The following is a 24,126-nucleotide window of genomic DNA, read 5'->3' as shown; positions in this document are numbered from 1 at the left end:
ACACGTGTATTGTGTCTAATTAGGCTAATTAATTTAATGCATAATTAAATAACTATTGTTTACGTTTTAACAAATAATTCTGAATGTTTTTTTAATCAGCCACTAGGTGGAGGCAGCATAAATAACTTTAAATTGCCCGGGTCTGCCCTTACAAGATACTTGGGCCAGTTACCCGGTGTAAACTGCTGCCCCTCTGTGGTAGTGTCTTGCACAATAGTTCAGCATTTATTTAAAAAAATGCGGGGTTGTTTCAACCCAACTTTGGGGCAAATATGGACTAAGCCAACTTTTGGGTTAAAAATGTAATTGAAAAATTTAACCCAACTGTTGGGTTAGTAGTCCATAACTGTGCTGAAACAACCCAACATTTTTTGAGTGATTAAATTCTGGAAGTATATTTAAAAAGTATATATTATTTACAGATTCCAATGTGACAACTTACTCCATATAACAATGTGATAACATGCCCCGCTATTAGCTATTAGGACAACATGTGTTTTTTTTGTTTTTGTTTTTTGTTTTTTGTGGCCAACAACGGTGGAAATGTCAAATAGTTGTTCATTATAGTTGTATATTTATTTATTTATTTACTTGACCAGAAATTGACCTTTACTGCATGGAGTAGCCTGGAGTACAACAATGAAAATGTCAAATAGATGTTTATTGGAGTTGATTATTTATTTATTAGGTAGCCAAGACTTCACCAAAAAATTACCTTCACTAGAGTAAAATAGCCTACCCACTGGAGTACAAAGATGGAAATGTCCAATAGTTGTTTATTATAGTTGATTAATGTATTTAGTAGCCAAGACTTCACCAGAAATTGAACTCCAGTGGAATCAAATAGCCTAACCACTGGAGTACAATGATGGGCATTTCAAGTGTAGTTGATTTTTTATTTATTTATTTATTTTAGTGCCCAAAATAAAAGTTTTTGTGTATATATGTGTGTGTATGTGTGTGTACTGTGTATATGTGTATAAAGACACATACGTGCATGTATATATTTAAGAAAAATATGTTATGTGTATATATATATATATATATATATATATATATCAGTTATATGACTTTAAATATATACATGTAAATACATATACATATATATACATATACATAAATACATATACATATATATATATATAGCATTTATTTATTTATTTGTTTGTTTGTTTGCTTGCCAATATTTTACCAGAAACTGACCTTTACTTGAGTACCATACCATACCAAGAGTGTGTTAAGTAAATGGAAACGTTTTGATACAACTGAACATCTATTTGCTGAGAGCATTAAGTGAGCAGTATAGGTTTGCATCTACAGGTGGGTAGCGCCCAGCAATGAAAAGTTCCCGTTTAGGGGAACAGTAGCTGCCCGCAGAGGCACAGAAACCACCCCCACCCACAGCTGCAGCACAAACGCACGTACATGTACATCCCCTTCACTTCATTTAGACAGTCGCTTGGAGTGGATATACCGGGAATGGGATCTTCAGCGAGAGCTAAGAAAAACTTTAAATTTTTCCGCGTTTATGCCCTTCAGAGACTCCTCTTTATCTTGCGGGAATAATTGGGAGCAAACAAAAACAAGACATTATATTCCAATGTGAAGAAGCGTAGTATAGTTGAGAGTGCAAGAAGTTTCCTGAAAAGAAATACGAATGGGATAAATTCTGGAAGCAAGATTACATAAAAGGAATTTTAATATTCGGAACCTTTCCCTAAATCAATTTAACAGATTTTTAAAATTAACCAAAATAAGTAGGCTAAATTAAAACAATTCTTGGTCTTTAAAAAAGCAGAACAAACACCTGAACTTCGCGTTGTAGTGTTGATAATTACGCAAAAATCAATTATAGAGCCACAGACAGTGATATATTAGAAGCCGATTAGTTTCCTAAAGGAGTTGCGCGTGTGTATGGAGAGTGGCGCAGACACCTGTACGTATTCACCATGGCGAAGTGGTTTAAAGATTTCCCAACAAGTTTGAAGACTGGATCCGACCGAATCCGTTCTGCTTCGGAATCGGGAACTCAGTCCCGTCCCAAACCAGTTCTGACTGTCGGTACTGGTACAAAGGGGAGTCTGCGTAAAAATTCTGGAGCTGAAAACGGTGGCAGTGGCGGTGGTGGTGGTGTGGGTTCGCTGCTCCACGGGAGAAATCGTAAAAATTCGGCCATCGAGCTGGGACGGAACCACTCCAGCACCGGCTCGATAAAAGACGGGAAGATATGGGAAATTCTGATCCCTGGGAAAAGTAAGAAGAACACCAAAATGGAGGGGTTTGAAGACCATCGCACCCTGCGGACCACCAGTCTTGCTGACGCGTACATGAGCAGAATGATCAAGGTTAATGATCCAAAATCCAGCGCAGGAGGATCATCTCCAGACAGCGAGAGGGCCAAGTCACCAATCAGAACAGAAACGGTAAGTCTGATTATAAGGCAACACCAACATATAAACTAGCAAAATGTACATTCTTCCTGAAAATTCACTGCCTAACTTACAATAAAAGTTCTTAATCGGCATGTATGATATTATGAAGAACGTTGAACATCAATGGAACCTTTCAAAGCCACAAAATGTTCTTTAGAATGGAAAAACGGTTTACAGTCAACATTTGAAGTGGATCCAAACCTTTCATAAAAGTTGTCCTAAAACCAAAACAATATCAATTCTTGTCTTAGGACAACTTTTTTTGATCCATTTCAAATGTTGACTACTGTAGATTTTCAAAATGTTCTTCACACTTCACTAAAGTTCACTAAAAAGTTATTTGTTGAACCAAAACTCGTTCTTCTATGGCATCGCTGTGAAAAAAACCCTTTTGAAACCTTTATTTTCATGAGTGTAAGCTGGGTCCAAGCTGGTTTAGGAAGCTATTAGGCACTTTTATTCTGGTCTACTTGCTGATAAACTAAAATAAAACCAGTTTGAATCAACTGGGACCAGCATCTTAGGCTGGTTAGGATGGGTTTCTCAGCAGGGATAAAGGAAGAATAGCCCTGATCTGAGTGATAATGTAGGCCTCAGAGACGGATGTTCTTTTTAGTACATGACACACTCTAATTTTCCCAGTCACCCTGTTGACTGTGAGAACCAAACAAACGTCTTTGTTTTGAAAATTGAGATCAATATCTCTCTTCCAGTTCTTTGTTTAGGCAATATCTTCTTCTCCCCTCCCTCAGCCCCCTCTTCTCTCTTCGTATCTCTCTTTGCTCCCTCCTCACGTCTCACTCTTTCTCCCTATATTCCCTTTTCATTGAACTGTTGTATTATAAGCAGACACAGTGGAGCTGAAAAGCAACAAACACAATGAGAGCCTTTTCCTTGCCTCTCTTCCTGTCTCTTTTCCTAGTCGTGCACACACTCTTCGCTCTGTCTTTGTGGGAAACGCACTTTTGTGTTCGCGTACACACACACCCTTGCTCACAAATACGCGAAGAATACAATGCATACATAACACAATGGCTCCATCCCATTCTTTCAGTCCATGGTGAAGGCAGTGTTTGAAGAATTATGTCACCTGATACATTGACTGTATCCTCTCCCATTTACGGACATCCCCTCCAGCTACACTTTGAACATAATACCACAGAAATCAGAATCTCATGAGGTCACACACACACAAAAAAATCACGTCCAGAGGGAGAATCAGAGAAAGAAAGGGGAAAGATGGGATGAAGAATAAGCATGAGCTCTTCAGCTAAAGGAACACTGATTTTTCAACTATGAGATGGAACAAAGAATTCCACCCAGAAAGATGTAATTTAACTCCAGGCTTTGACTAAATGCGCTTTTTAACTGGGTTTGCACCATTGCTGAAGATTACAGAATATTGTAAGTTCATGTAAAGTTAAGATCAATCAGTAGCACTTTTGGCATGACATTGATCACTTTGATATGTAATTTAAGAGAATATAGTTTACCAAAAAATGAAAATTCCATCATTAATTACTCACCCTCATGTCATTCCAAACCCATAAGATCTGCATTCAGCTTCAGAACACAAATAGTATATTTTTAATGAAATCTGAGAGCTTTCTGACCCTGCATAGACAGCAACGCAACAGACACTTTCGATGCACATCGAAGACTGACAGGGATGAAAAAAAAAAGTTAAATAAAGTCATTATATTCATTATCTTTGCACACAAAAAGTATTCTCATAGCTTCATAAAATTAAGGTTGAACCACTGATGTCAAATTAACTAGTTGAGGTCAAAAGTTTACATTCCCCTTTCAGAATCTGCAAAATGTAAATTATTTTACTAAAATAAGAGGAATCATACAAAATGCATGTTACTGTTTATTTAGTACTGACCTGAATAAGATATTTCACATAAAAGATATACATATAGTCCACAAGAGAAAATAATAGTTGAATTTATAAAAATTATCCAGTTCAAAAGCTTACATCCCCTTGATTCTTAATACTGTGTTCTTACTTGAATGATCCACAGTGGTGTCTTTTTGTTTAGTGATAGTTGTTCATGAGTCCCTTGTTTGTCCTGAACAGTTAAACTGCCCACTGTTCTACAGAAAAATCCTTCAGGTCCCACAAATTCTTTGGTTTTCCAGCATTTTCGTGTATTTGAACCCTTTCCCGCAATAATTGTATGATTTTGAGATTCATCTTTTCACACTGAGGACAAGTGAGGGACTCATATGCAACTATTACAGAAGGTTCAAACACTTACTGATGCTCCAGAAGGAAAAACGATGCATTAAGAGCCGGGGGGTGAAAACTTTTGAACCGAATGGAGATGTGTACATTTTTCTTATTTTGCCTAAATATCTTCTTTTTTTTTCATTAGTACTGGCCTTTAGAGGCTACAAAAGATAGTTACAGGTTTCCAAGAAGACAAAATAAGTTAAATTTACCTTGATCTTCAAATTCAAAAAGTCTTCACCCCCTGGCTCTTAATGCTTAGTTTTTCCTTCTGGAGCATCAGTGAGCATTTGAACCTTCTGTAATAGTTGCATATGAGTCCCCATTGTTCTCAGATGGATCTCAAAGTCATACAGCCATTGTTGGAAAGGGTTTAAACACACAAAAATGCTGAAAAACCAAATAATTTGTGGGACCTGAAGGATTTTTTTTCTGGGACAGTTCAACTGTTCAGGACAAACAAGGGACTCATTAACAACTATCACTAAACAAAAGAAACACAGCTGTGAATCATTCACAGTATTAAGAATGAAGGGGATGTAAACTTTTGACCTCAACTGTATTTTAACAATGTCCTTATTACCTTTCTGGACCTTGAACATAGTAGTTGCGTTGCTGTCCATCCAAGGTCAGGAAGCTTTTGGATTTCATCAAAAATATCTTACTTTGTGTTCTGAAGATGAACAAAGGTCGTAGGGGTTTGGAACAACATGAGGATGAGTAATTAATGACATAATTTCATTTTTGGGTAACCTAACCTTTTAAATACTCATTGTTACTCACTATCATAATAGTATAGTCTCAAGCATGTTAACATTTTTTTTAGTGTGAAACATTGCTTACTAACTTTTTCAGTATAATAATATCAGTATAATAAAAATTAAGAGAACAAATTTATAGCTCAAATAATATATAGAATATAATATTCTCCATAAATTGCCCATCTTTAACTATATTGCAAAAAAAAAAAAAACTGTTTCTGTGTCTGTTTTTAAAACAAACAAACAAAAAAAAAAAAAAAAGGGACGAGTCAAAATAAATTAGTGTGTTAATCAACATTATGCTACAAATGCTTTTGGCTGAGCTGAATTTATACTTAACTCAGAATATTTCTTTACTTTTAAGGGTGTAGACGTAAACACAAATCAATGATACTTCTTTCTATTCTTCTTTTCTTCTCCCTCGTAATAGATCATCCTGGAGGATTATGCTGACCCATTTGATGCTGAGAAAACGAGGGAACAGAGAGAGGCTGAAAGAGAAGGAGAGAATGATGGTTACATGGAACCTTATGATGCCCAGCTCATTATTACAGGTACACCACCTCTTCTCTCTTTACTTCTCTTTCTTTTAATTCAAAACATTTCTCATACGCAGCGTTTGGCAGCATAGCGAGTAGATTTTCAGGGATTTGACGGGTATGAAAAATCACGGCTCCCCTCTATGGTGGTTTCCACGGTGACAGTGTTGTGCTGGGACAATGGGTGTAGTTTCCTCTTTCTGCTTCCTGTTTCCTGTCTGTGTTTCCTTTGCCCCATTCTATGGACAGGAAGTTGACCCCTGCCGTCCCCCCAGTAAGCCTGGCTATGTGAGAAAGACCCCCCCAACACTCCTCACTCCCTCCCAATCACTTCCCAGAACTCAGGAAGTGGCCGGCTAAGCCAGCCAATCACAGACTCGCTCTGACTTTCCCCTGGTATGACCATTGTTTTCTCACACAATAGGCCAGACACAAAGTGACAGCAAAGAAACAGTGAGTGAAGGGAGAACGATGGAGCTCCAGGCAGTGTTTTGTTGACGCTGAACTTTAAATTCTGAAGAATGAATAGGTGCATAAGTACATGGAGTTTGAGATTAAAGTAAAATGCACTAAACTGAAAATGAAGTGTTATATAATTATGAGTGAGAACGATAAAAAAAGCTACTTCTTTTTTTTCCAGAAGAAGTTTTTTTTTTCTTTAAAAAGTCTATATACGAGATATGTTTTATGTTGTATATTATGGTTTTGTTTTTTCTCTTTTTCATATTTTAACATTTATCCAAATTGTTTACATGTTAAAAACATTTACATATAAAATCTCAACTTAGAACCGAATAGTTAGCGAGAACACAAAGGCAAATTACTACAAAAACTTTTTTTATGTTAAGTTGATGTAAATGCTTTTGAAAAAATTTTAAGCTTTACGTTTGTTGCTTTTATGTCCTTACAAAAATTATCCATAAACACTGTAAGTGCCTCATTATAGACTTGATTTCAATGTTTTTGTAGTCAAATTTATATTTTCAAATACTGGTCTTGGTTTTTTGTTCCTCTGCCTGTTTATGATTACAAAGACTTTTGTAAGACTGATTAGTCTTGGTACAGTTGAGGTCAAAAGTTTGCATCCCCCTTTCAGAATCATTAAAAATGTTAATTATTTTACCAAAATAAGAGGGATCATACAAAATGCATGTTATTGTTTATTTAGTACCAACCTGAGTAAGATATTTAACATAAAAGACATTTACATATAGTCCACACAAGAAAATAATAGTTGAATTGATAAAAAATTACCCGGTTCAAAAGTTTACATCCTCTTGATTCATAATACTGTGTTCCATCTTTTCACACTGAGGACAACTGAGGGACTCATATGCAACTATTACAGAAGATTCAAACGCTCACTGATGCTTCAGAAGAAAACACAATGCATTAAGAGCCGGGGGGTGAAAACTTTATGAATGTGAAATTCAGGGTAAATTTAACTTAATTTGTCCTCTGGGAAACATGTAACTATCTTCCGTAGCCTCTGAAGGGCAGTACTAAGTGAAAAAAATATGTTTAGGCAAAATAAGAAAAATGTACATATCTCCATTGTTCAAAAGTTTTCACCCCCCGGCTCTTAATGCATGTTTTTTTCCTTCTGAAGCATCAGTGAGCATTTGAATCTTATGTAGTAGTTGCATATGGGTCCCTCAGTTGTCCTCAGTGTGAAAAGATGGATCTCAAAATCATTCAGTCATTGATGGAAAGGGTTCAAATACACAAAAATGCTGGAAAATCAAAGAATTTGTGGGACCTGAAGGATTTTCTGTAGAACAGCGGACAGTTTAACTGTTCAGGGCAAACAAGAGACTCATGAACAACTATCACGAAACAAAAAACGCAGCTGTGGATCACTGAGGTAACAACACAGTATTAAGAATTAAGGGATGTAAACTTTTGAACTGGGTCATTTTTATAAATTAAACTATTATTTTGTCTTGTGAACTATACGTAAACATCTTTTACGTGAAATATCTTTTTCAGGTCAGTACTAAACTTAACATTTTTAATGATTCTGAAAGTGGGATGCAAACTTTTGACCTCAACTGTATTTGTTGGTATACTACAGATTCAGCTTTGGCTTAGTCATTATTTCCTGTGGTTTCATTCACTTTTAAGGTGATCTCAAACAATAGTTGATTCATAGATTAAGCTTCTATGTAGTTGCTTTTTCAACAGTTATACAGTGATTTATTAGGAAAGTGTCAGGGGAAATTCACTTGTTGTAACTGACACCAGTGCCACTAGGCCTAACACATTTTCAATCTAAATTATTTAAATCACTATGAATTATGTTAAATAAGTATTTAACAAGTATTGCAATGTTTAACACACTGGATAAAAAAGGCGAGAAAGAGAGAACTCATTAATGTTGACAGCTTGTGATGCATCTTTAGCACATGGGCTATTTACTTGTAAATGAAGCATCTGGATATGCATATTAGGTAGTGATTTCTAGGGACAAGTAGGGCCATCTTTTTTCACTTTCAGAGAAACTGAAAGCAATTAATTCAGTCCTACTTAATGATAAATTTGGAAAAAGTTGGCAGTGGTTGGCTGCTCAGCGTCTTAAAAGCAAAGTCCATTACAGAATGTTATATTATTACGGTTTTGAAATATGAGAATATATGAAAGATGATAAATGTGAGACTAAATATGCAGTCATATTTACTGTTGTTCTGCAAATTTTTTGCAAAATCTAGTCAATGGGAATCCAGGCATTTCAAACATTTCCCCACACAGATTTCACAATGAATTCAAGCTGGTCATGTAAATTTGTATTGACCAAAAGAAATCTGCTCTGTTTGAAAGTGACTTTTGTGTGATCTTTGCTTTATACACTATAGACATCAGAAAATTAACCTTGCTCATTCTTATCACATGAAATCTGTTTTGGAAAGAGTTCTGATCCCACATGTAAATTTGTGCCCTTATGCAGAAATTCGCCGACGAGGCTCGAAGGACCTGCTGAAAGTGTGTGTAGTGTTGAACGGAGGAGAGAGCGAAGGGTCTGGACCCCCACAGATCTATGATGTCCCATATGAGGAGGTTCTGGAGGGAATTCCCTTGACCCGACCTGAGTCCGACTCCAGACCACCAGCAGAGTATGAGCTACCTTGGGAGTGGAAGAAGGAGCAAATTGTTAGAGCACTGTCAGGTAACATCCTTCCCATCCATATTTGAAGCATTCCTGCTACAGAAAACACAGTATAATGGGGAAAAACTATTAAATAGTCATTTAAAAGTCAGTTTTGTTTTAATGACATGTTATTGAGGTACTTATGATGTAGCAGTTGTTAGAAACATTTGGGATAGTGGTGGGGGGTTATTATTACCAGATACCATAATAAAAACTGTGGTGGTTGATGTTTCTTTTTGTATACAGCTCAGTTTGATGGAGTAGACCGCATGTCGAAGGAAGAGTCAGGTTCTCCTACTGTGAAACAGCAGACACTGAGACATAAGAGCTGGACCCCAAAAACCCTTCGACCGAATCCCCCGTCCCCAACGTCCCCTTCATCTCCCAGCACCACCCCAGACAGTGAGACACCAATAGTTGATCCCACCCTGCCCCTGGAGAAACAAAGGTATGTGTTTTGTGTCTTAAAAACATAGTGATTTTATGTGGATTACCTGAAACTCAAAAATGAAATGGTGAAAATAAAACTGGAATGAGAATATGTGTGCTAAAATAAGTAACAGCTGTGACATGAAAAACATGATCACCTAGTTACTGTGTATATTAGCACTTATAATAGAGACCAACTTAACTTTAGTTTACATGTCAGGCACTATATCTTCAGGAAGAATGTCAAAACTTTGTGAATTTGCACAATAACAATGTTCTCATGAAAATTTGCACATATAAATTATTATTTTATATGTTATTGTTATGAATTATTTCTGAGAAATTATTGAAGAGACTGCAGTCCATTACAGGAAAAAACACTTACAGTTTTTTTCCATTACTGGAAAAAATTTCATTTTAGAATATATTTAACTTGTAATAACATTTCACAATATTACTGTTCCCCTTCAAGGGAACTTGCACTGTGTCCCTATAGTGTTCACTAGAGGACGCAGTGTCTCATTCCCTCTTTAGGGAACTATGGTTACATGCGAAACCTGAGATGTTCCCCTTTCAAGTGAACTCGCACTGCATCCCCATAGTGTCCACTAAAGAACACAGTGTCTCATTCCCTTTCAGTTGCATGCAGAACCCAAAACTTTCCCCTTCAAGGGAACTCGCACTGCGTCCTCATAGTGTCCACTAGAGGATGCAATGTCTCATTCCCTCTCTGGGAACTATGGTTACATGCGAAACCTGAGATGTTCCCCTTTCAAGTGAACTTGCACTGCATCCCCATAGTGTCCACTAAAGAACACAGTGTCTCATTCCCTTTCAGTGAACCATGGTTGCATATGTAACTGAGACATTCCTAAGATGTTCCCAAGACGTTCTTCTTCAAGTGAACTCACACTGTGTCCCAATAGTGTCCACTAGAGAACACAGTGTCTCGTTCCCTCTCAGGAAACCATGGTTGCATGCATAACCAGACACTCCCCTTTAAGGGAACTTGGACTGGGTCCTGATAGTATCCACTAGAGGACACAGCGTCTCATTCCCTGTCAGGGAACCATGGTTACATGGTTACATTCCCCTTCAAGGGAACTTGCATTACGTCCTCTAGTGGACACATGGTTACATGCATAACCCAAGACATTCCCCTTCAAGGGAACTCGCACTGTGTCCCCATAGTGTCCACTAGAGGACACAATGTCTTATTTCTTCTTGGGAAACCATGTTTACATGGTTGCATTCCTCTTCAAGAGAACTTGCACTACGTCCTCTAGTGGACACTATAGGGATGCAGTGTCTCGTTCCCTCTCGGGAACCATGGTTACATGCATAACCCAAGATGTTCCTATTCAAGGGAACTTGCACTATGTCCCTATAGTGTTCACTAGAGGACGCAGTGTCTCGTTCCCTCTCTGGGGAACCATGGTTACATGCATAACCTGAGATATTCCCATTCAAGGGAACTCACACTACATCCTCTAGTGCAGTGGTTCTCAATCCTATTACTGGGCCCCCCCTGCTCTGCACATTTTGCATGTCTCCCTTATTTAATACACCTCAGTTCAGTTCATGGATCTCTCTCCTAATGAGCTAATGATCTCAATCAGGTGTGTTAAATGAGGGAGACATGCAAATGTGCAGAGAAGGGGACCCCTAGGACCAGGATTGAGAACCACTGCTTTAGTGGATACTATAGGGACGCAGGTTCACGTTCTCTCTCGGGGAACTATGATTAAATGCGTAACCCGAGATGTTTTTTTTTACTGTATTTTCTTTTTTTTTATTATTATTATGGCTGTTTTCATGCTTCACAAAGTGCATGCACAGCCTCACATACTCAAAAGTGAATATTGTCATCATTTTCTAACCTTCATGTCATTTCAAACACATATCAACGTTTCAAAAACTTCTGTGGAACATGAAAGAAGATATTTTGAAAAATGTTTTTGTCCATTCAGTGTTTTGACCCCATTGACAAAACCACTGAGAATTTTTTTCCAAATGTCTTCATTTTAGTTTTAGTTTGAAAATGTTGCTTTAACACTTAAAATGTATTATTCACCCAATCTATCCATTTGTACAGTTCTCAATGCCTCCTAAATCTTTTCTTATACATTCTCTACCTTCTCTAATCATATTACATAATCGTACCGTGTAGAAGTAAGAATCTCCTCCTCTTTTCTCCCCCTCTCTGCCTCTCTCTTCAGCTGGTATCATGGCAGTGTGAGTCGTCAGGAGGCGGAGGCTCAGCTGCAGCACTGTAGGGAGGCCAGCTTCCTGGTGCGAGACAGCGAATCAGCTACCAGCAAATACTCCATCGCCCTCAAGTAAGTGCATGCTTGTGTAACTCTGAAATCAAGAGATCAAGAGTTAGCAGTCCTGAAAAGCTGACATAGATGATATAAGATCCTTATTTCCCTCTCTCGACAGGACGAGTCAAGGATGTGTGCACATCATCGTAGCGCAGACTAAAGAGTGCGGCTACACGCTGGAAAAGAGCAGCTGTGTGTTCCCAAGCATCCCAGAAGTGGTGCACCACTACTGTACCCAGCGCCTACCTTTCACCGGGGCAGAACACATGACCCTACAGCACCCTGTGTCACGCACACACTAAACACACACACACATGCTGAACTTATACATATTCACAGCGTTCTCTGGTGCAAAGATGTGAATTTACAATACCGTGGTGCCTGCCAATCACATGCCATTAAAGCACAGCTTAAAACTCTTGTATGTATGTAGATGTGTGCATGGAGTAAGTGGAATTTTTATATATATTTGTGTTTTCGCCCCACATATGATACTAGAAAGACCAAAGGAGGAAACAGATTTCAGAAACTGTAGTTTAAACGTGACAGTTTACATAATGCGTATCTGTTGCACACTATTGTTTTGTTATTTCCTCATCTTTTGTTTGAGTGCGCTGGCACTACAGCCTCATAAATTCATTCCCAATCATGTTACCGATCTAATTTTGTGCCTGAAGGAGTGAATTACTTCTAAACTCCCCCTGCTGGCATCAGCAGCAAACTGCAAATTTCTCTTGAGAGACGCAAATTTTACTCCCTTCTACAATGACTGTGCATTTAAGTGGGCAGAATCTGCACAGCTGATATTTTTCCGTAGCGTAGATTTAGTTTAAAGTTATAGCTGAATTCTCATATTATTTTATCCTTTGAGAAAAAAAGAAACACTTCACCACACCTTGGCAGTTCCTGGATAGCTGAGGTTAGATCGTTAGTTCGGATCAATACAGCAAATTGAAGCTGGCTCGTTCATCAGATAAATGAGTCATTGCCGCTGATTGGCTAATGTTCTTGTCTGTACGTGATAAAACTTTGTATTGATTGGTTTGAGTTTGGGAATAGCGGGATGTCGAACGGATTTACTGACCGTGCAGTCATGCTTGGATTCATGGCGTACCGAATGTGGCATCACTCTTTTGGTGATGGGAAGTTGTGTTTAAATGTATGTCTGTTTGTTTAAAGGTAACAGGTTCCATTTTTAATCTTAAAGGATGGTAAATTAGATTTTTGTTCAATCTAGATGAGAGACATGTGATGGAAAAAAAGCATGTTCACTGAAGATTTTGCCTTTGTACAATGTAAGACTGTGCAAAGCCTGAAATAAAGCAGATAATGCTAAATTTGTTAAATTTCTCAGTCTCTTTCACATTCACACATAAAAAGTTCCTGAAGAAATGTAACATACAGTTTAATACACCTTGCAGATAAAAAATGTTTACATATAGTCCACAAGAGAAAATAATAGTGGAATTTATAGAAATTACTCTGTTCAAAAGTTTACATATGCTTGATTCTTATAACCGTGTTTTTACCTGAATGATCCACAGCTGTGTTTTTTTGTTTAGTGATAGTTGTTCATAACTGCCTGCTGTTCTTCAGAAAAATCCTTCAGGTCCCACAAATTCTTTGGTTTTTCTGCATTTTTGTGTATTTGAACCCTTTCCAGCAATAACTGTATGATTTTGAGATCCATCTTTCCACACTGAGGACAACTGAGGGACTCACATGCAACTAGTACAGAATTTAAATGCTCACTGATGCTTCAGAAGGAGAAACAATGCATTAAGAGCCGGGGGGACATTGAATTTGAAGATCAGGGTAAATTTTACTTGTCTTGTCTTCTGGGGAACATGTAAGTATCTTCTTTATCTTCTGAAGGGCAGTAATAAATGAAAAAAAAAAAAAAGACATTTAGGCAAAATAAGAAAAATGTACACATCCTCATTTCGTTCAAAAGTTTTCACCCCCTGGCTCTTAATGCGTCATCTTTCCTTCTGGAGCATCAGTGAGTGTTTGAACCTTCTGTAATAGTTGCTCAGTTGTCCTCAGTGTGAAATGATGGATCTCAAAATCATACAGTCATTGTTGGAAAGGGTTCAAATACACAAAAATGGTGAAAAAACAAGGAATTTGTGGGACCTGAAAAGATTTTCTGAAGAACAGCAAGCGGTTCAACTGTTCAGGACAAACAAGGGACTCATGAACAACTATCACTAAACAAACAAACAAAAAAAAAACACTGTGGATCATTCAGGTAACAACACAGTATTAAGAATCAAGTATATGTAAACTTTTTAACAGGGTAATTTTTAAAAAAAAACAATTATTTTCTCTTGTGGGCTACGTGTAAACGTCTTTTATGTGAAATATCTTATTCAGGTCAGTACTGGATAAAAAAATAACATGCATTTTTTTATATCATCCCTCTTATTATGGTAAAATAATTAACATTTTGCAGATTCTGCAAGGTGTATGTAAACTTTTGAACTGTTTTAAAACCACAACAGATCTGTTGTGCTTAAGCTATAAGCATACACTCTTAGAAAAAAAGGTACAAAACCTGTCACATATAACATTTATACACAACATTTACAAATTACCATACAAAAGTTTGGCATCAGTACTTTTTTTAAAAGAAATTAATACTTTTATTAAGGGGAGACACATAAATTAATCAACTGTGACAGTAAAAACTTTCATAGTGTTACATAAATCATTAGTAAAAGGATCTTATGATATCATGCACTAAGAATCATCAGAGGTTTACATCATCAGAGGTTTAAGTGATTCCCAGCACTTATTAAACATTGCCAGGGCATCTCAAAATTCAAGGGAAAAACCACATAAGTAATAAATAATAGTATTAAGTAAATAAATCAAATAATAGGACTAATGCATGAGTAAATAAGAAATTGGATACATTTTAAGAGCTCAACTGACAAAGCATAGCTTGACAATGCCATTTCCCAGGGATGACACATACTAAAATATAAACCTTGAATGCACTGTATGTACAGTACATCAGCTCTGAGAAAAACATCTGCCATATGAGCAACTATAACTGTATTTATACTCATCTGATCAGATTGAGCGTAATATTGACTGTGTGTACGTGTGAATATATTCATTGTCGCCCACCAAAATGGTTCTTGTATTTTCTATAATAGCCAACCTGTTCGGTCAAATCCTTGGAGAAATAGTGTTCTTAACGACAGCTGAAGTCAGTCAGTGTGTCAAAATCACGTAAGTTAGAGAAAGCTGCCAGCACCAAATGGCAGGAGACAGAGAGGAAAGGAGCAAAGGAGAGAGGGAGGGGTAAAGGGAGAGGGAGGGGTAGCATAAGCACTCGGGGGGGTCCCAGTCTGTAAATAATTCAACAAGAGACTGAGCACTGAAGTTTCCCTGTCAGCTCAGCTCTGCAGAGATAGAGAGAGGCAGGCCAAAAGTATACAAAACGGAGAGAGAGAGAGTGAGTGAGCACACAAAGGTGCACATAGAATATGACATCAGAAGGAAAGACAGAGAACAACGAAGGGAAGGAGTAGAAGGCTGTGAGGGAAACCATAGAGGAAGACATAGAGGAGAGAGCGGAAGTTAAAGAGAACAACAAAAATATCAGCAGGAAAGGCTGTTTTTAGAGGTGATGAATATGGTGATGGTGAAAAAAAGAGAACATTAAGCAGGCTGAAAAAAGAATGTATGTGATTCAATAGAAAGGAAAATCTGTTTTTGATCATCTGTCCCAAAATATAGCTCTATTTATATCTATCTAACTATACAATTGTTTTATTATTTTATATATGTGAATTCTATTAAATGTATTATCTCAATATATATTATATATATAATTATGCATCTATTGTACTGCAATGTCAATGTGTAATGCAATGAAAATAGGTTAAGTCCAACTGTAGTATGACACAGCTAAATCTATACAGTCTATACAGGCTATTTTATAATCAAACAATCACACCAGCATAATTTTAATCTATTCATCCTTTGACATGATGCCACTGAATTGCAGAGCTGGTGCAAACATATCCACAGATGCTTTCTTATCTGCTGCTTTCTCACCGCTGTCATTTTGTTATTGAGAGGAAAGCGCACAGCACATATTTACATATTCACCTAAACATCGCTCTCAGCAGCGAAGACTGTGTCTGGATGGTTATTAACAGTATTTTGCTGCAAAGGTATTTTCAACTTCTTTTTACACCTAAGCAAAGAATGAAAAGAACTGTAACTATTTCGTGGCACTGAGTTGCTGGCTGCAGTTTACTTAACGGCCACTGGTGTCTCTAAAAACAAAAGCTTTTAAATTCTACATATAGCCCCTTTAAAAAGATAATTTACCTAAAAATGAAAATTACCCCATGATTTACTCACCCTCAAGACATCTTAGGTGTATATGCCTTTCTTCTTTCAGACAAATACAATCGGAGTTATATTAAAAAATGTCCTGCTGCTTCCAAGTTTTATAATGGGAGTGAATGGCTGTTGAGATTTGAAAGTCCAATAAAGTAAATCCATTCATCATAAAGTACACTCTACATGGCTCCGGAGGGTTAATGAAGTCCTTCTGAAGTGAATCTTTAATATTTAAAACTTTATAAACCGTAATCTCTAGCTTTTGCTAACTGTCATACGTACATTCAAGTGGCGCTCCAGTGGATGACGTAGGATGTAGGCATAGCATAAGCTCTGGTGAGAATTTGCCAATCTCGTGAAACCAAAGTTTTGATTACAGCAAAGCAGTCTCCTCTCGGAAAGCCAACATTTTTCTTTACAAAACCTCATTTTGTACTTCTAATTCATGACCGGTATTTTGTTTTGCTCTCTCCACTTTAAAATACAGATATTTTTCTTACACAAACCCATCGATTTGCTTCAGAAGGCATTTATTAACACCCAGGAGCTGTGTGGAGGACTTTTCACAATAGATGAATGCACTTTATTGGACTCCAAAATCTCAACAGCCATTCGCTGCCATTATAAAGCTTGGAAGACCCAGGGAATCTATTAAAATAACTGTGATTGTATTCGTCTGAAAGAAGAAAGTCATATACACCTTCGGTTTGAGGGTGAGTAAATCATGGGGTTATTTTCATTTCTGGGTGAACTATCACTTAGAAATAATACATTATATAAATATGCAAATACATTACATGGTAAGGTTCGAACATGTTGCTTGTTGGCCAGATAATGATGACAAATATATATTATTATTATTACTGTTGCTTTTTAAAGATCTTTTGCACATTTGCTCTCTCCATTTTTTCCCCACACTTTGTAGTAAGTCAGAATATGGAAGACATATGCCAGGAAGCTTGAGATATCCTCAGCTCTGTGTGACTCACTGCTCGTAAAGAGCATAGCTGTACACTATGGTGTGAATAGGACATGAATACCTACGTAACAGTCAACCAGTGAGTCACCAGTGACCAAGCTTTTGCTTTCCTGCACATTAATTCCACCTCCCTGCTCTTTCTTTCCTCTCTTTCTCTCTATTAATCCATTCTCTCTTCTCTTCCCCTTTCTTGTAATGTTTCCACATCCTTCCCTCCATCTTCCTCCTCCGCCCACTTGTGTCTTCAGGGATGTAAAGCCGAGGTCATCTATAGGGATCCCCCAAGAGAAAATGCAGAAATAGACATTTTGGCCAGAGGGTGTGAGCGTACATGTAATGGAAGATAGAGATATAAACATTGTGAGTGCATGAGACGCAGAGAGAGCGAACTAGGAGACGGGGAGAGCTTGGGAGACCCCATCATCTCCCCGGAAGCGATGGTTATTTCTGGAACGCTGAGCACTGAGTTTTGACACACAGCAACTGCAGAACCACTGGTTGAAAGGCCAGAAGTGACTGACACGCAGACAAGAGCGGTTGTGATGTGGGGACAGGACTCAGTCATACGGTGATGTTACCAATGCTGACTGGTGGAGAGACGATACCCATCTTCTTGAAAAACTCACACCCAGCCACCAGTTCCCCTGGGGCAAAACAAATGAAGCGTAAGTCTCCATATAGAGCGAGCTTTACTTCCTGCTGTTGGAGTAGGGTGATGCTGCTTTACAGCAGCTGGACAGTTGAGAGCATGTGTATGTGTATGAGAAGGTAAAGAGTAGTTCTGCGTAATTATGAGAAAAAGATCATATGGTAATTACCCCATGATTTACTCACCCTCAAGCCATTCTAGATATATATGATTTCCTTCTTTCAGAAGAATACAATCAGAGTTATATAAAAAAAAGTGTGCTGGCTTCTTCAAGCTTTATAATGGAAGTGAATGGCTGTTGAGATTTTGAAGTTCAATGAAGTGCATCCACTTTATGATGGATGGATGCACTTTATAAGACTTCCAAATTTCAACAGCCATTCACAGCCATTATAAAGCTTGGACAAACTTTTTACACATCAGAAAAATTGTAACTGCCTGAAACAAGAAGGTCATATACACCTAGGATGGCTAGAGGGTGAGTAAATCATGGGGTTAATTTCATTTTTGGGTAAACTATCCCTTTAATTTCAGTTAATGACTTTATGCAATTATATATATTTCCTACAGTAAATATATCAAAACTTCATTTTTGATTAGTAATATGCATTGCTAAGAACTTAATTTGGACAACTTTACCTGTCATTTTCTCAATATTTTTATATTTTGAGATTTTTAAATAGTTGTATCTCAGCCAAATATAGTCCTATCTCAACAAACTATACATAATTGGAAAGCGTATTTTTTTTATATGTGACCCTGGACCACAAAACCAGTCATAAGGGTCAATTTGTCCAAATTGAGATTTATAAATAATCCGAAAGCTGAATAAATAAGCTTTCCATTGCTATAATAGACCAATATTTGGCCGAGATACAACAATTTGAAAATCTGGAATCTGAGGGTGCAAAAAAATCAAAATATTGAGAAAATCACCTTTAAAGTTGTCAAAAGAAGTTCTTAGCAATGCATATTACTAATCGAAAATTAAGTTTTGATATATTTAAAGTAGGAATTTTACCAAATATCTTCATGGAACATGATCTTTACTTAATGTCTTAATGATTTTTGGCATTAAAACAAAAATCAATCATTTTGACCCATACAATGTATTTTTGGCTATTGCTACAAATATACCCCAGCGACTTAAGACTGGTTTTGTGGTCCTGGGTCACATATGATGTGTAAGTCCAGGGTGACATTTTAAGAAGTACCTTTAATGGAACCTTCATCATTTTTTCCTAGCATGAAAAAAAATCATTTGAACCTTTCAATAATCTGAAGAACCATTACCATCATAAAGAAATGCCTGTTTTTGGTGTTCTATAATGTTCACCAAGTAAATAAGTTTTACAATCATAAAAGCCTATATAGTTACGAACCCTATAATTATTCATTATAAATGATAAATAAACATAATTTACACCTTTCAGATAATCAACTTGCCTCTGCATTCATATGCACAATAGAAATGTCTGTGTTTGCAATTCTCCACCACTTCATGATGAGCATTTTAATGTAATAGATCTATAACTGAATCAGTTTATTGTGGAAATTGCAACTGCAATCTCAAATATTTGAAATACTTGTGCAGTCATAGGTCCTAGACAGAGAAACTGTTTTCGAATATTTTCACAGAATGTGCTGTCACTGAAAAGTAAAGGCCCTTCTGAGGCGCACTGCGAGTCTTCAGGTGGACCAAATGACCTTGTAAAGGAAACGGTAAGTGTCCTGTGAAAAAACACATTCTATGTAACCGGATGTAGTGAAGGGGAATCTGAGGTATGCCTGCCTCCCCCGCCCCTCACCTCCCCTCCCCTCCGCTGTTTCTGTCATCTCGTCGCATCTCCTCTCGCTCACCGCGATTAGTCCTTCATCTACCTGGCTGCTCAGAAAACCGTTCCCGCTCCATCGCTGGGGAGAACCACGCGTTCAGCGACCTACAACCGCTGACGTAACGATGCCAGGTACCGAATAACGTCGAGAAGAAAGAAAATATCTTTACCCATCGCGCGCGTGTCCACCTCGACAAAGTCACGCTCCGATACGCACGACTACACGCGCGCACGGGAGAGAGCAGTTCACGCTCGGCAGATGCTTCCCCGTCCTCGCTGAGATGATGGCTCTGTGGACGCTCTTCTGCATCCTCGCCATTGTGAAAAGTAAGTTATCCGCTCGCTACTCTGAGGCTTTTATCCGCGAAACCAGTAGCACGTAATGCAGGTTGGTGCGTAAGCACAGTTATGTACATGATACTGGCATAGAAAAAGCGATGTATGGAAGCAAACCGTAGCTCTTTGGAGATGGAGAGATGCTGGGCGGTCGACAGTGAATCTATGCAATCACTCTGTGGTAATATTTCATGTGTGACCTGAGTGTTAACAGATATAATATGCTCATATTTTCCTGCCGTCCTCTAAGTTGCGCACAGCGTCTGCTGTAGCGCATTAATATAGAATCACGGCGGCGGCATGTTGGCTGTTTCTCATTGTGCGCAGAAGTGCTGAGCAGCGGTTATGGCACTGTAAGCCTGAATGATAATACACATCATTATTGCAATGAGCCGCAACCGCCACAACTGCTGAGACGTGATTTTTAGAGTCTCTCTGGGGTCGCCTCTTGACGAAGATAACGTTTAATTTGTGTTTATCACTCAACATTGCCTCGCAGGAACGGATGGATAGTTGCAAAGCTTGTGTTAAATTGTTATGTTTATAAAGCGAGCTTGCAGAAATGGCTTGAAGAGTGCGTGTGGAAACATAAGGCATGGGTCTTTAACCCCCGGATGCATGCATTATTAAATCAGTACGGAAAAAGAAAGTTAAATGCCTTTTTACTTCAAAACAAGATTATAATGATTCCAACCCAGATGTTACACATCTGCCACCATGAATTTAGGGCTGTATTGTAAAGTGATCTAAGTAAATGACAATTTGTTGGAAATCAAAAAATATGCATATAATATGAATATCATAATGATTTAAGCACTCCATTTCTGATCCTGGACCACAGTCATAAGGGTCAATTTGAAATTGAAATAAGCTGAATAAATAAGCTTTCCATTGATGCATGGTTTGTTATGATAGGACAAATTTGACCATTTGACCAAGACACAATTTGAAAATCTACATATGACTGGTTTTGTGGCCAGGGTCACATTTTTTACACATATCTTTATGTCTTTAATATAAATCTCTACTGCTGTTGCTCTGTATGCACTTAATCAAATAAAATTACTTAATTAATTAATTAATTATTTTTAAATTGTAAAAAATGACATCATTGATTTATTGCAAATATTCCTAAAGATAATCACAATAGAATTAACAAGTAGATCCTATTCTTTCTTTCATTCCTTCTTTAACTGGATCTTATGGAATCAAAAAAAAATTTTTTTTTGGAAGTACTTGATAACTTTTGTTAGCCGTGTTGGTATTATGTGCCATAAATTTAAAAAAAAAAAACAAGAAAGTGGCTGTATAAACAGGACAGTCGAATGCTCAAAAGAGGATAAAAGGTAAAGGACTCCGAAATTAATAATTAGCTGAAAATGTATTCATTCTCGGGTCATTCAAGATATGAATGTTTCTTCATCAGAACAGATTTAGAGAAGTTTAGCACTGCATCAATTGCTCACCAGTGGATCCTCAGCAGTGAGTGGGTGCCGCCAGAATGAGAGTCCAAAAAGCTCATAAAAACATCACAATAATCCAGTCCATCAATTAACGTCTTGTGAAGTGAAAATATGCGTGTTTGTAATAAACAAATCCATCATTGAGGTGTTATAAATTGAAACCATTGCCAAAATATGAGTATGCCATCTATAATTATACAATCCATAATATTACCTCCAGTAAATGGATGACCTTAGGATAAGTAAATCTTTAGTAAATCTTCATTTTTGGGTGAATTATTCATTTAATGGTGAAGTAAATGTAACATCACACACTCCAGTTAAAATGAATTTAGAGGGATAAACGTAAACAATAATTATAATAATGATAACAAGTAGTCAAATTTCTAAAAAGTTACCTGATAATCTTTAACAATCCATTGTTGGTGTAATCTAATATGTAACCCTGGACCACAAAACCTCTTAAGTAGCACGGGTACAAAAATACATTGTATGGGTCAAAATTATTGATTTTTCTTTTATGCCAAAAATCATTAGGATATTAGGTAAAGATCATGTTCCATGAAGATATTTTGTAAATTTCCTACTGTAAATATATCAAAACATAATCTTTGATTAGTAAAATGCATTGCTAAGAACTTCATTTGGACAACTTTAAAGGTGATTTTCTCAATACTTTGACTTCACCCTCAGATTCCAGATTTTCAAATAGTTATGTCTCGGCCAAATATTGTCCTATCCCATACATCAATGGAAAGCTTATTTATTCAGCTTTCAGATGATTTATAAATCTCAATTTAAAAAAAAAAAATGACCCTTATGACTGGTTTTGTAGTCCAGGGTCACATAGTCTGAATTAATCAGTCATTTTAAACAATGTGTTTCATTCAAAACCAAATCAGTTAGATCTTATCACAGCTCTTTTGTCAAAATATTTTGATGATGTAATTGTAGCAGTTTCCCTGTTAGAAACATACTGACTGTACAAGAATTATAACTGAACAAGCTTATGCATGAAAGAAAAAATAAATAAATGTTCATGCACACGCACACATTGCAGGCTGTTGGAAATTGGCTTAGGTCCTCCTATTCTAAGTGTCAGACCCCAAAAGGCTAATTCAGTTAATTAACTCTGACTACAAGCAAATGAGTAAAAGAACGAGTGACCGTCAGATGTGTGGTGAAAGGGATTGTTAGGGTCAAAAAAGAGGAGGGTCCTCGCTTCACCATCCCACATCCATCACAGCCCTTTTTCTTCTTGGTATAAGCATGTTAAGATTATCTTAGCAGTATACGATGGATATACTGTAGTAGTAGTACATTAGCATAGTATATTAGACTCACTAGTGTATCATTAGGCAGTTAATGCAGCAACCCACTCAGTCATATTAAATAACCATTAACTAAAGAGGACTGAAAAGGTTGTTATGGTGATGAACAGACATGCATCCTGTTTGTGAATGATTAGGGTTACGTAATACACACAATAAGGAGTATACCAGTGGGCTGTGGCCTGTGCTCTCATTAAGTGGCGTCGAGTCAGAAGCATTGACCTGCATTACATGTTTAGCATTTGTTCAGCTAAAACACAACATTATATACTTTTGAGATCTTTTTTTGAGAAATAATCTCATATGGTAATCTCATTCTGTTCTCCTGCTTAGCTACAAGAAAAGTGAAAATGGCAGTTTAAAGTTTAAAGGGAAAGTTCACCCAAAAATATAAATTATGTTAACATTTGTGACTCTGGACCACAAAACCAGTCATAAGGGTCAATTTTTGAAACTGAGATTTACACATCATCTGAATAAATAAGATTTCCATTGATGTATGGTTTGTTATGATAGGAAAATATCTGGCCGAGATACAACTGAAAATCTGGAATCTGAGGGTGCAAAAAAATCTAAATACTGAGAAAATCACCTTTAAAGTTGTCCAAATGAATTTCTTAGCAATGCATATTGCTGATAAAAAATTAAGGTTTGATATATTTACAGTACAAAATGTACTAAATATCCTCATGGAACATGATCTTTAATTAATATCCTAGTGATCTTTGGCATAAAAGAAAAATCGATCATTTTGACCCATACAATGTATTGTTGGCTACTGCTACAAATATACCTATGCTACTTATGACTGGTTTTGTGGTCCAGGGTCACATTTATTTACTCTAATGTCATTCAAACCCATAAGACTTCATTTATCTTTAAAACACAAAAGAAGATATTTGTAACAAAACCAAAAGTAAACCTTATGAACTGAGCTGCTTCATACTTGAAGAGTGTTTTCAGAAGAGACCTGAGACTTAATATTTATAGGTGATTAAAAACCTAAACTAAATCTATTCAGCAAATAAGGCAATCATGTCTCTTCAGAAAACTTGGATAAAACTGCTCAATTCAAACAGATTTCTTTTCAAAATTGTTTTGAAGCATCAACGTTTGGTGCAGTGAATTTTAAACTGATGGACAAAAATATCAGAGGTTTTATTAAAAATATATTTATTTGTGTCAATAAATGAAAAAAGAATGAAAGTCTTATGACATGAGGGTGAGTAAATGACAGAATTTTCATTTTTGTGTGAATGATTCCTTAACAGCACTACTTTGACCACATTTTATCTAACTTAT

The 24,126-nt window shown here is 37.0% G+C and overlaps 2 protein-coding genes across 2 annotated transcripts in view; both read left to right on the top strand.

Moving 5' to 3' along the window:
* Nucleotides 1-1,427: 1,427 nt before the first annotated feature.
* she (Src homology 2 domain containing E) lies at nt 1,428-13,203 on the top strand. Its single transcript, XM_051131862.1, has 6 exons — nt 1,428-2,423; nt 5,860-5,983; nt 8,913-9,131; nt 9,360-9,561; nt 11,762-11,881; nt 11,985-13,203. Exons 1-6 carry the CDS (start codon nt 1,950-1,952, stop codon nt 12,166-12,168), a joined length of 1,323 nt encoding a protein of 440 aa, XP_050987819.1. The 5' UTR covers nt 1,428-1,949; the 3' UTR covers nt 12,169-13,203.
* A 6,491-nt stretch (nt 13,204-19,694) lies between these two features.
* The window catches only part of chrnb2 (cholinergic receptor, nicotinic, beta 2), a 33,111-nt gene continuing 28,679 nt past the window's right edge, over nt 19,695-24,126 (top strand). The window contains exon 1 of the mRNA XM_051130547.1: nt 19,695-20,021. Coding sequence (XP_050986504.1) covers nt 19,976-20,021 — 46 coding nt within the window. The 5' untranslated portion in view covers nt 19,695-19,975. The remainder of the gene's footprint in view (nt 20,022-24,126) is intronic.

This window comes from Labeo rohita, chromosome 16 (genome assembly GCF_022985175.1).
Source record: "Labeo rohita strain BAU-BD-2019 chromosome 16, IGBB_LRoh.1.0, whole genome shotgun sequence".
NCBI classification, from domain to species: domain Eukaryota; kingdom Metazoa; phylum Chordata; class Actinopteri; order Cypriniformes; family Cyprinidae; genus Labeo; species Labeo rohita.
Note: the sequence above shows the minus strand (reverse complement) of the source record. Positions and strands in the feature narration are given on the sequence as shown.

Bases quoted from the DNA above. Each gene is read 5' to 3' on its own strand.
- she (XM_051131862.1), top strand. From the start codon at position 1,950: ATGGCGAAGTGGTTTAAAGATTTCCCAACAAGTTTGAAGACTGGATCC. The intron at 9,562-11,761 runs GTATGTGTTTTG...CTCTCTCTTCAG, and splicing joins CTGCCCCTGGAGAAACAAAG to CTGGTATCATGGCAGTGTGA. The intron at 11,882-11,984 runs GTAAGTGCATGC...CTCTCTCGACAG, and splicing joins AAATACTCCATCGCCCTCAA to GACGAGTCAAGGATGTGTGC.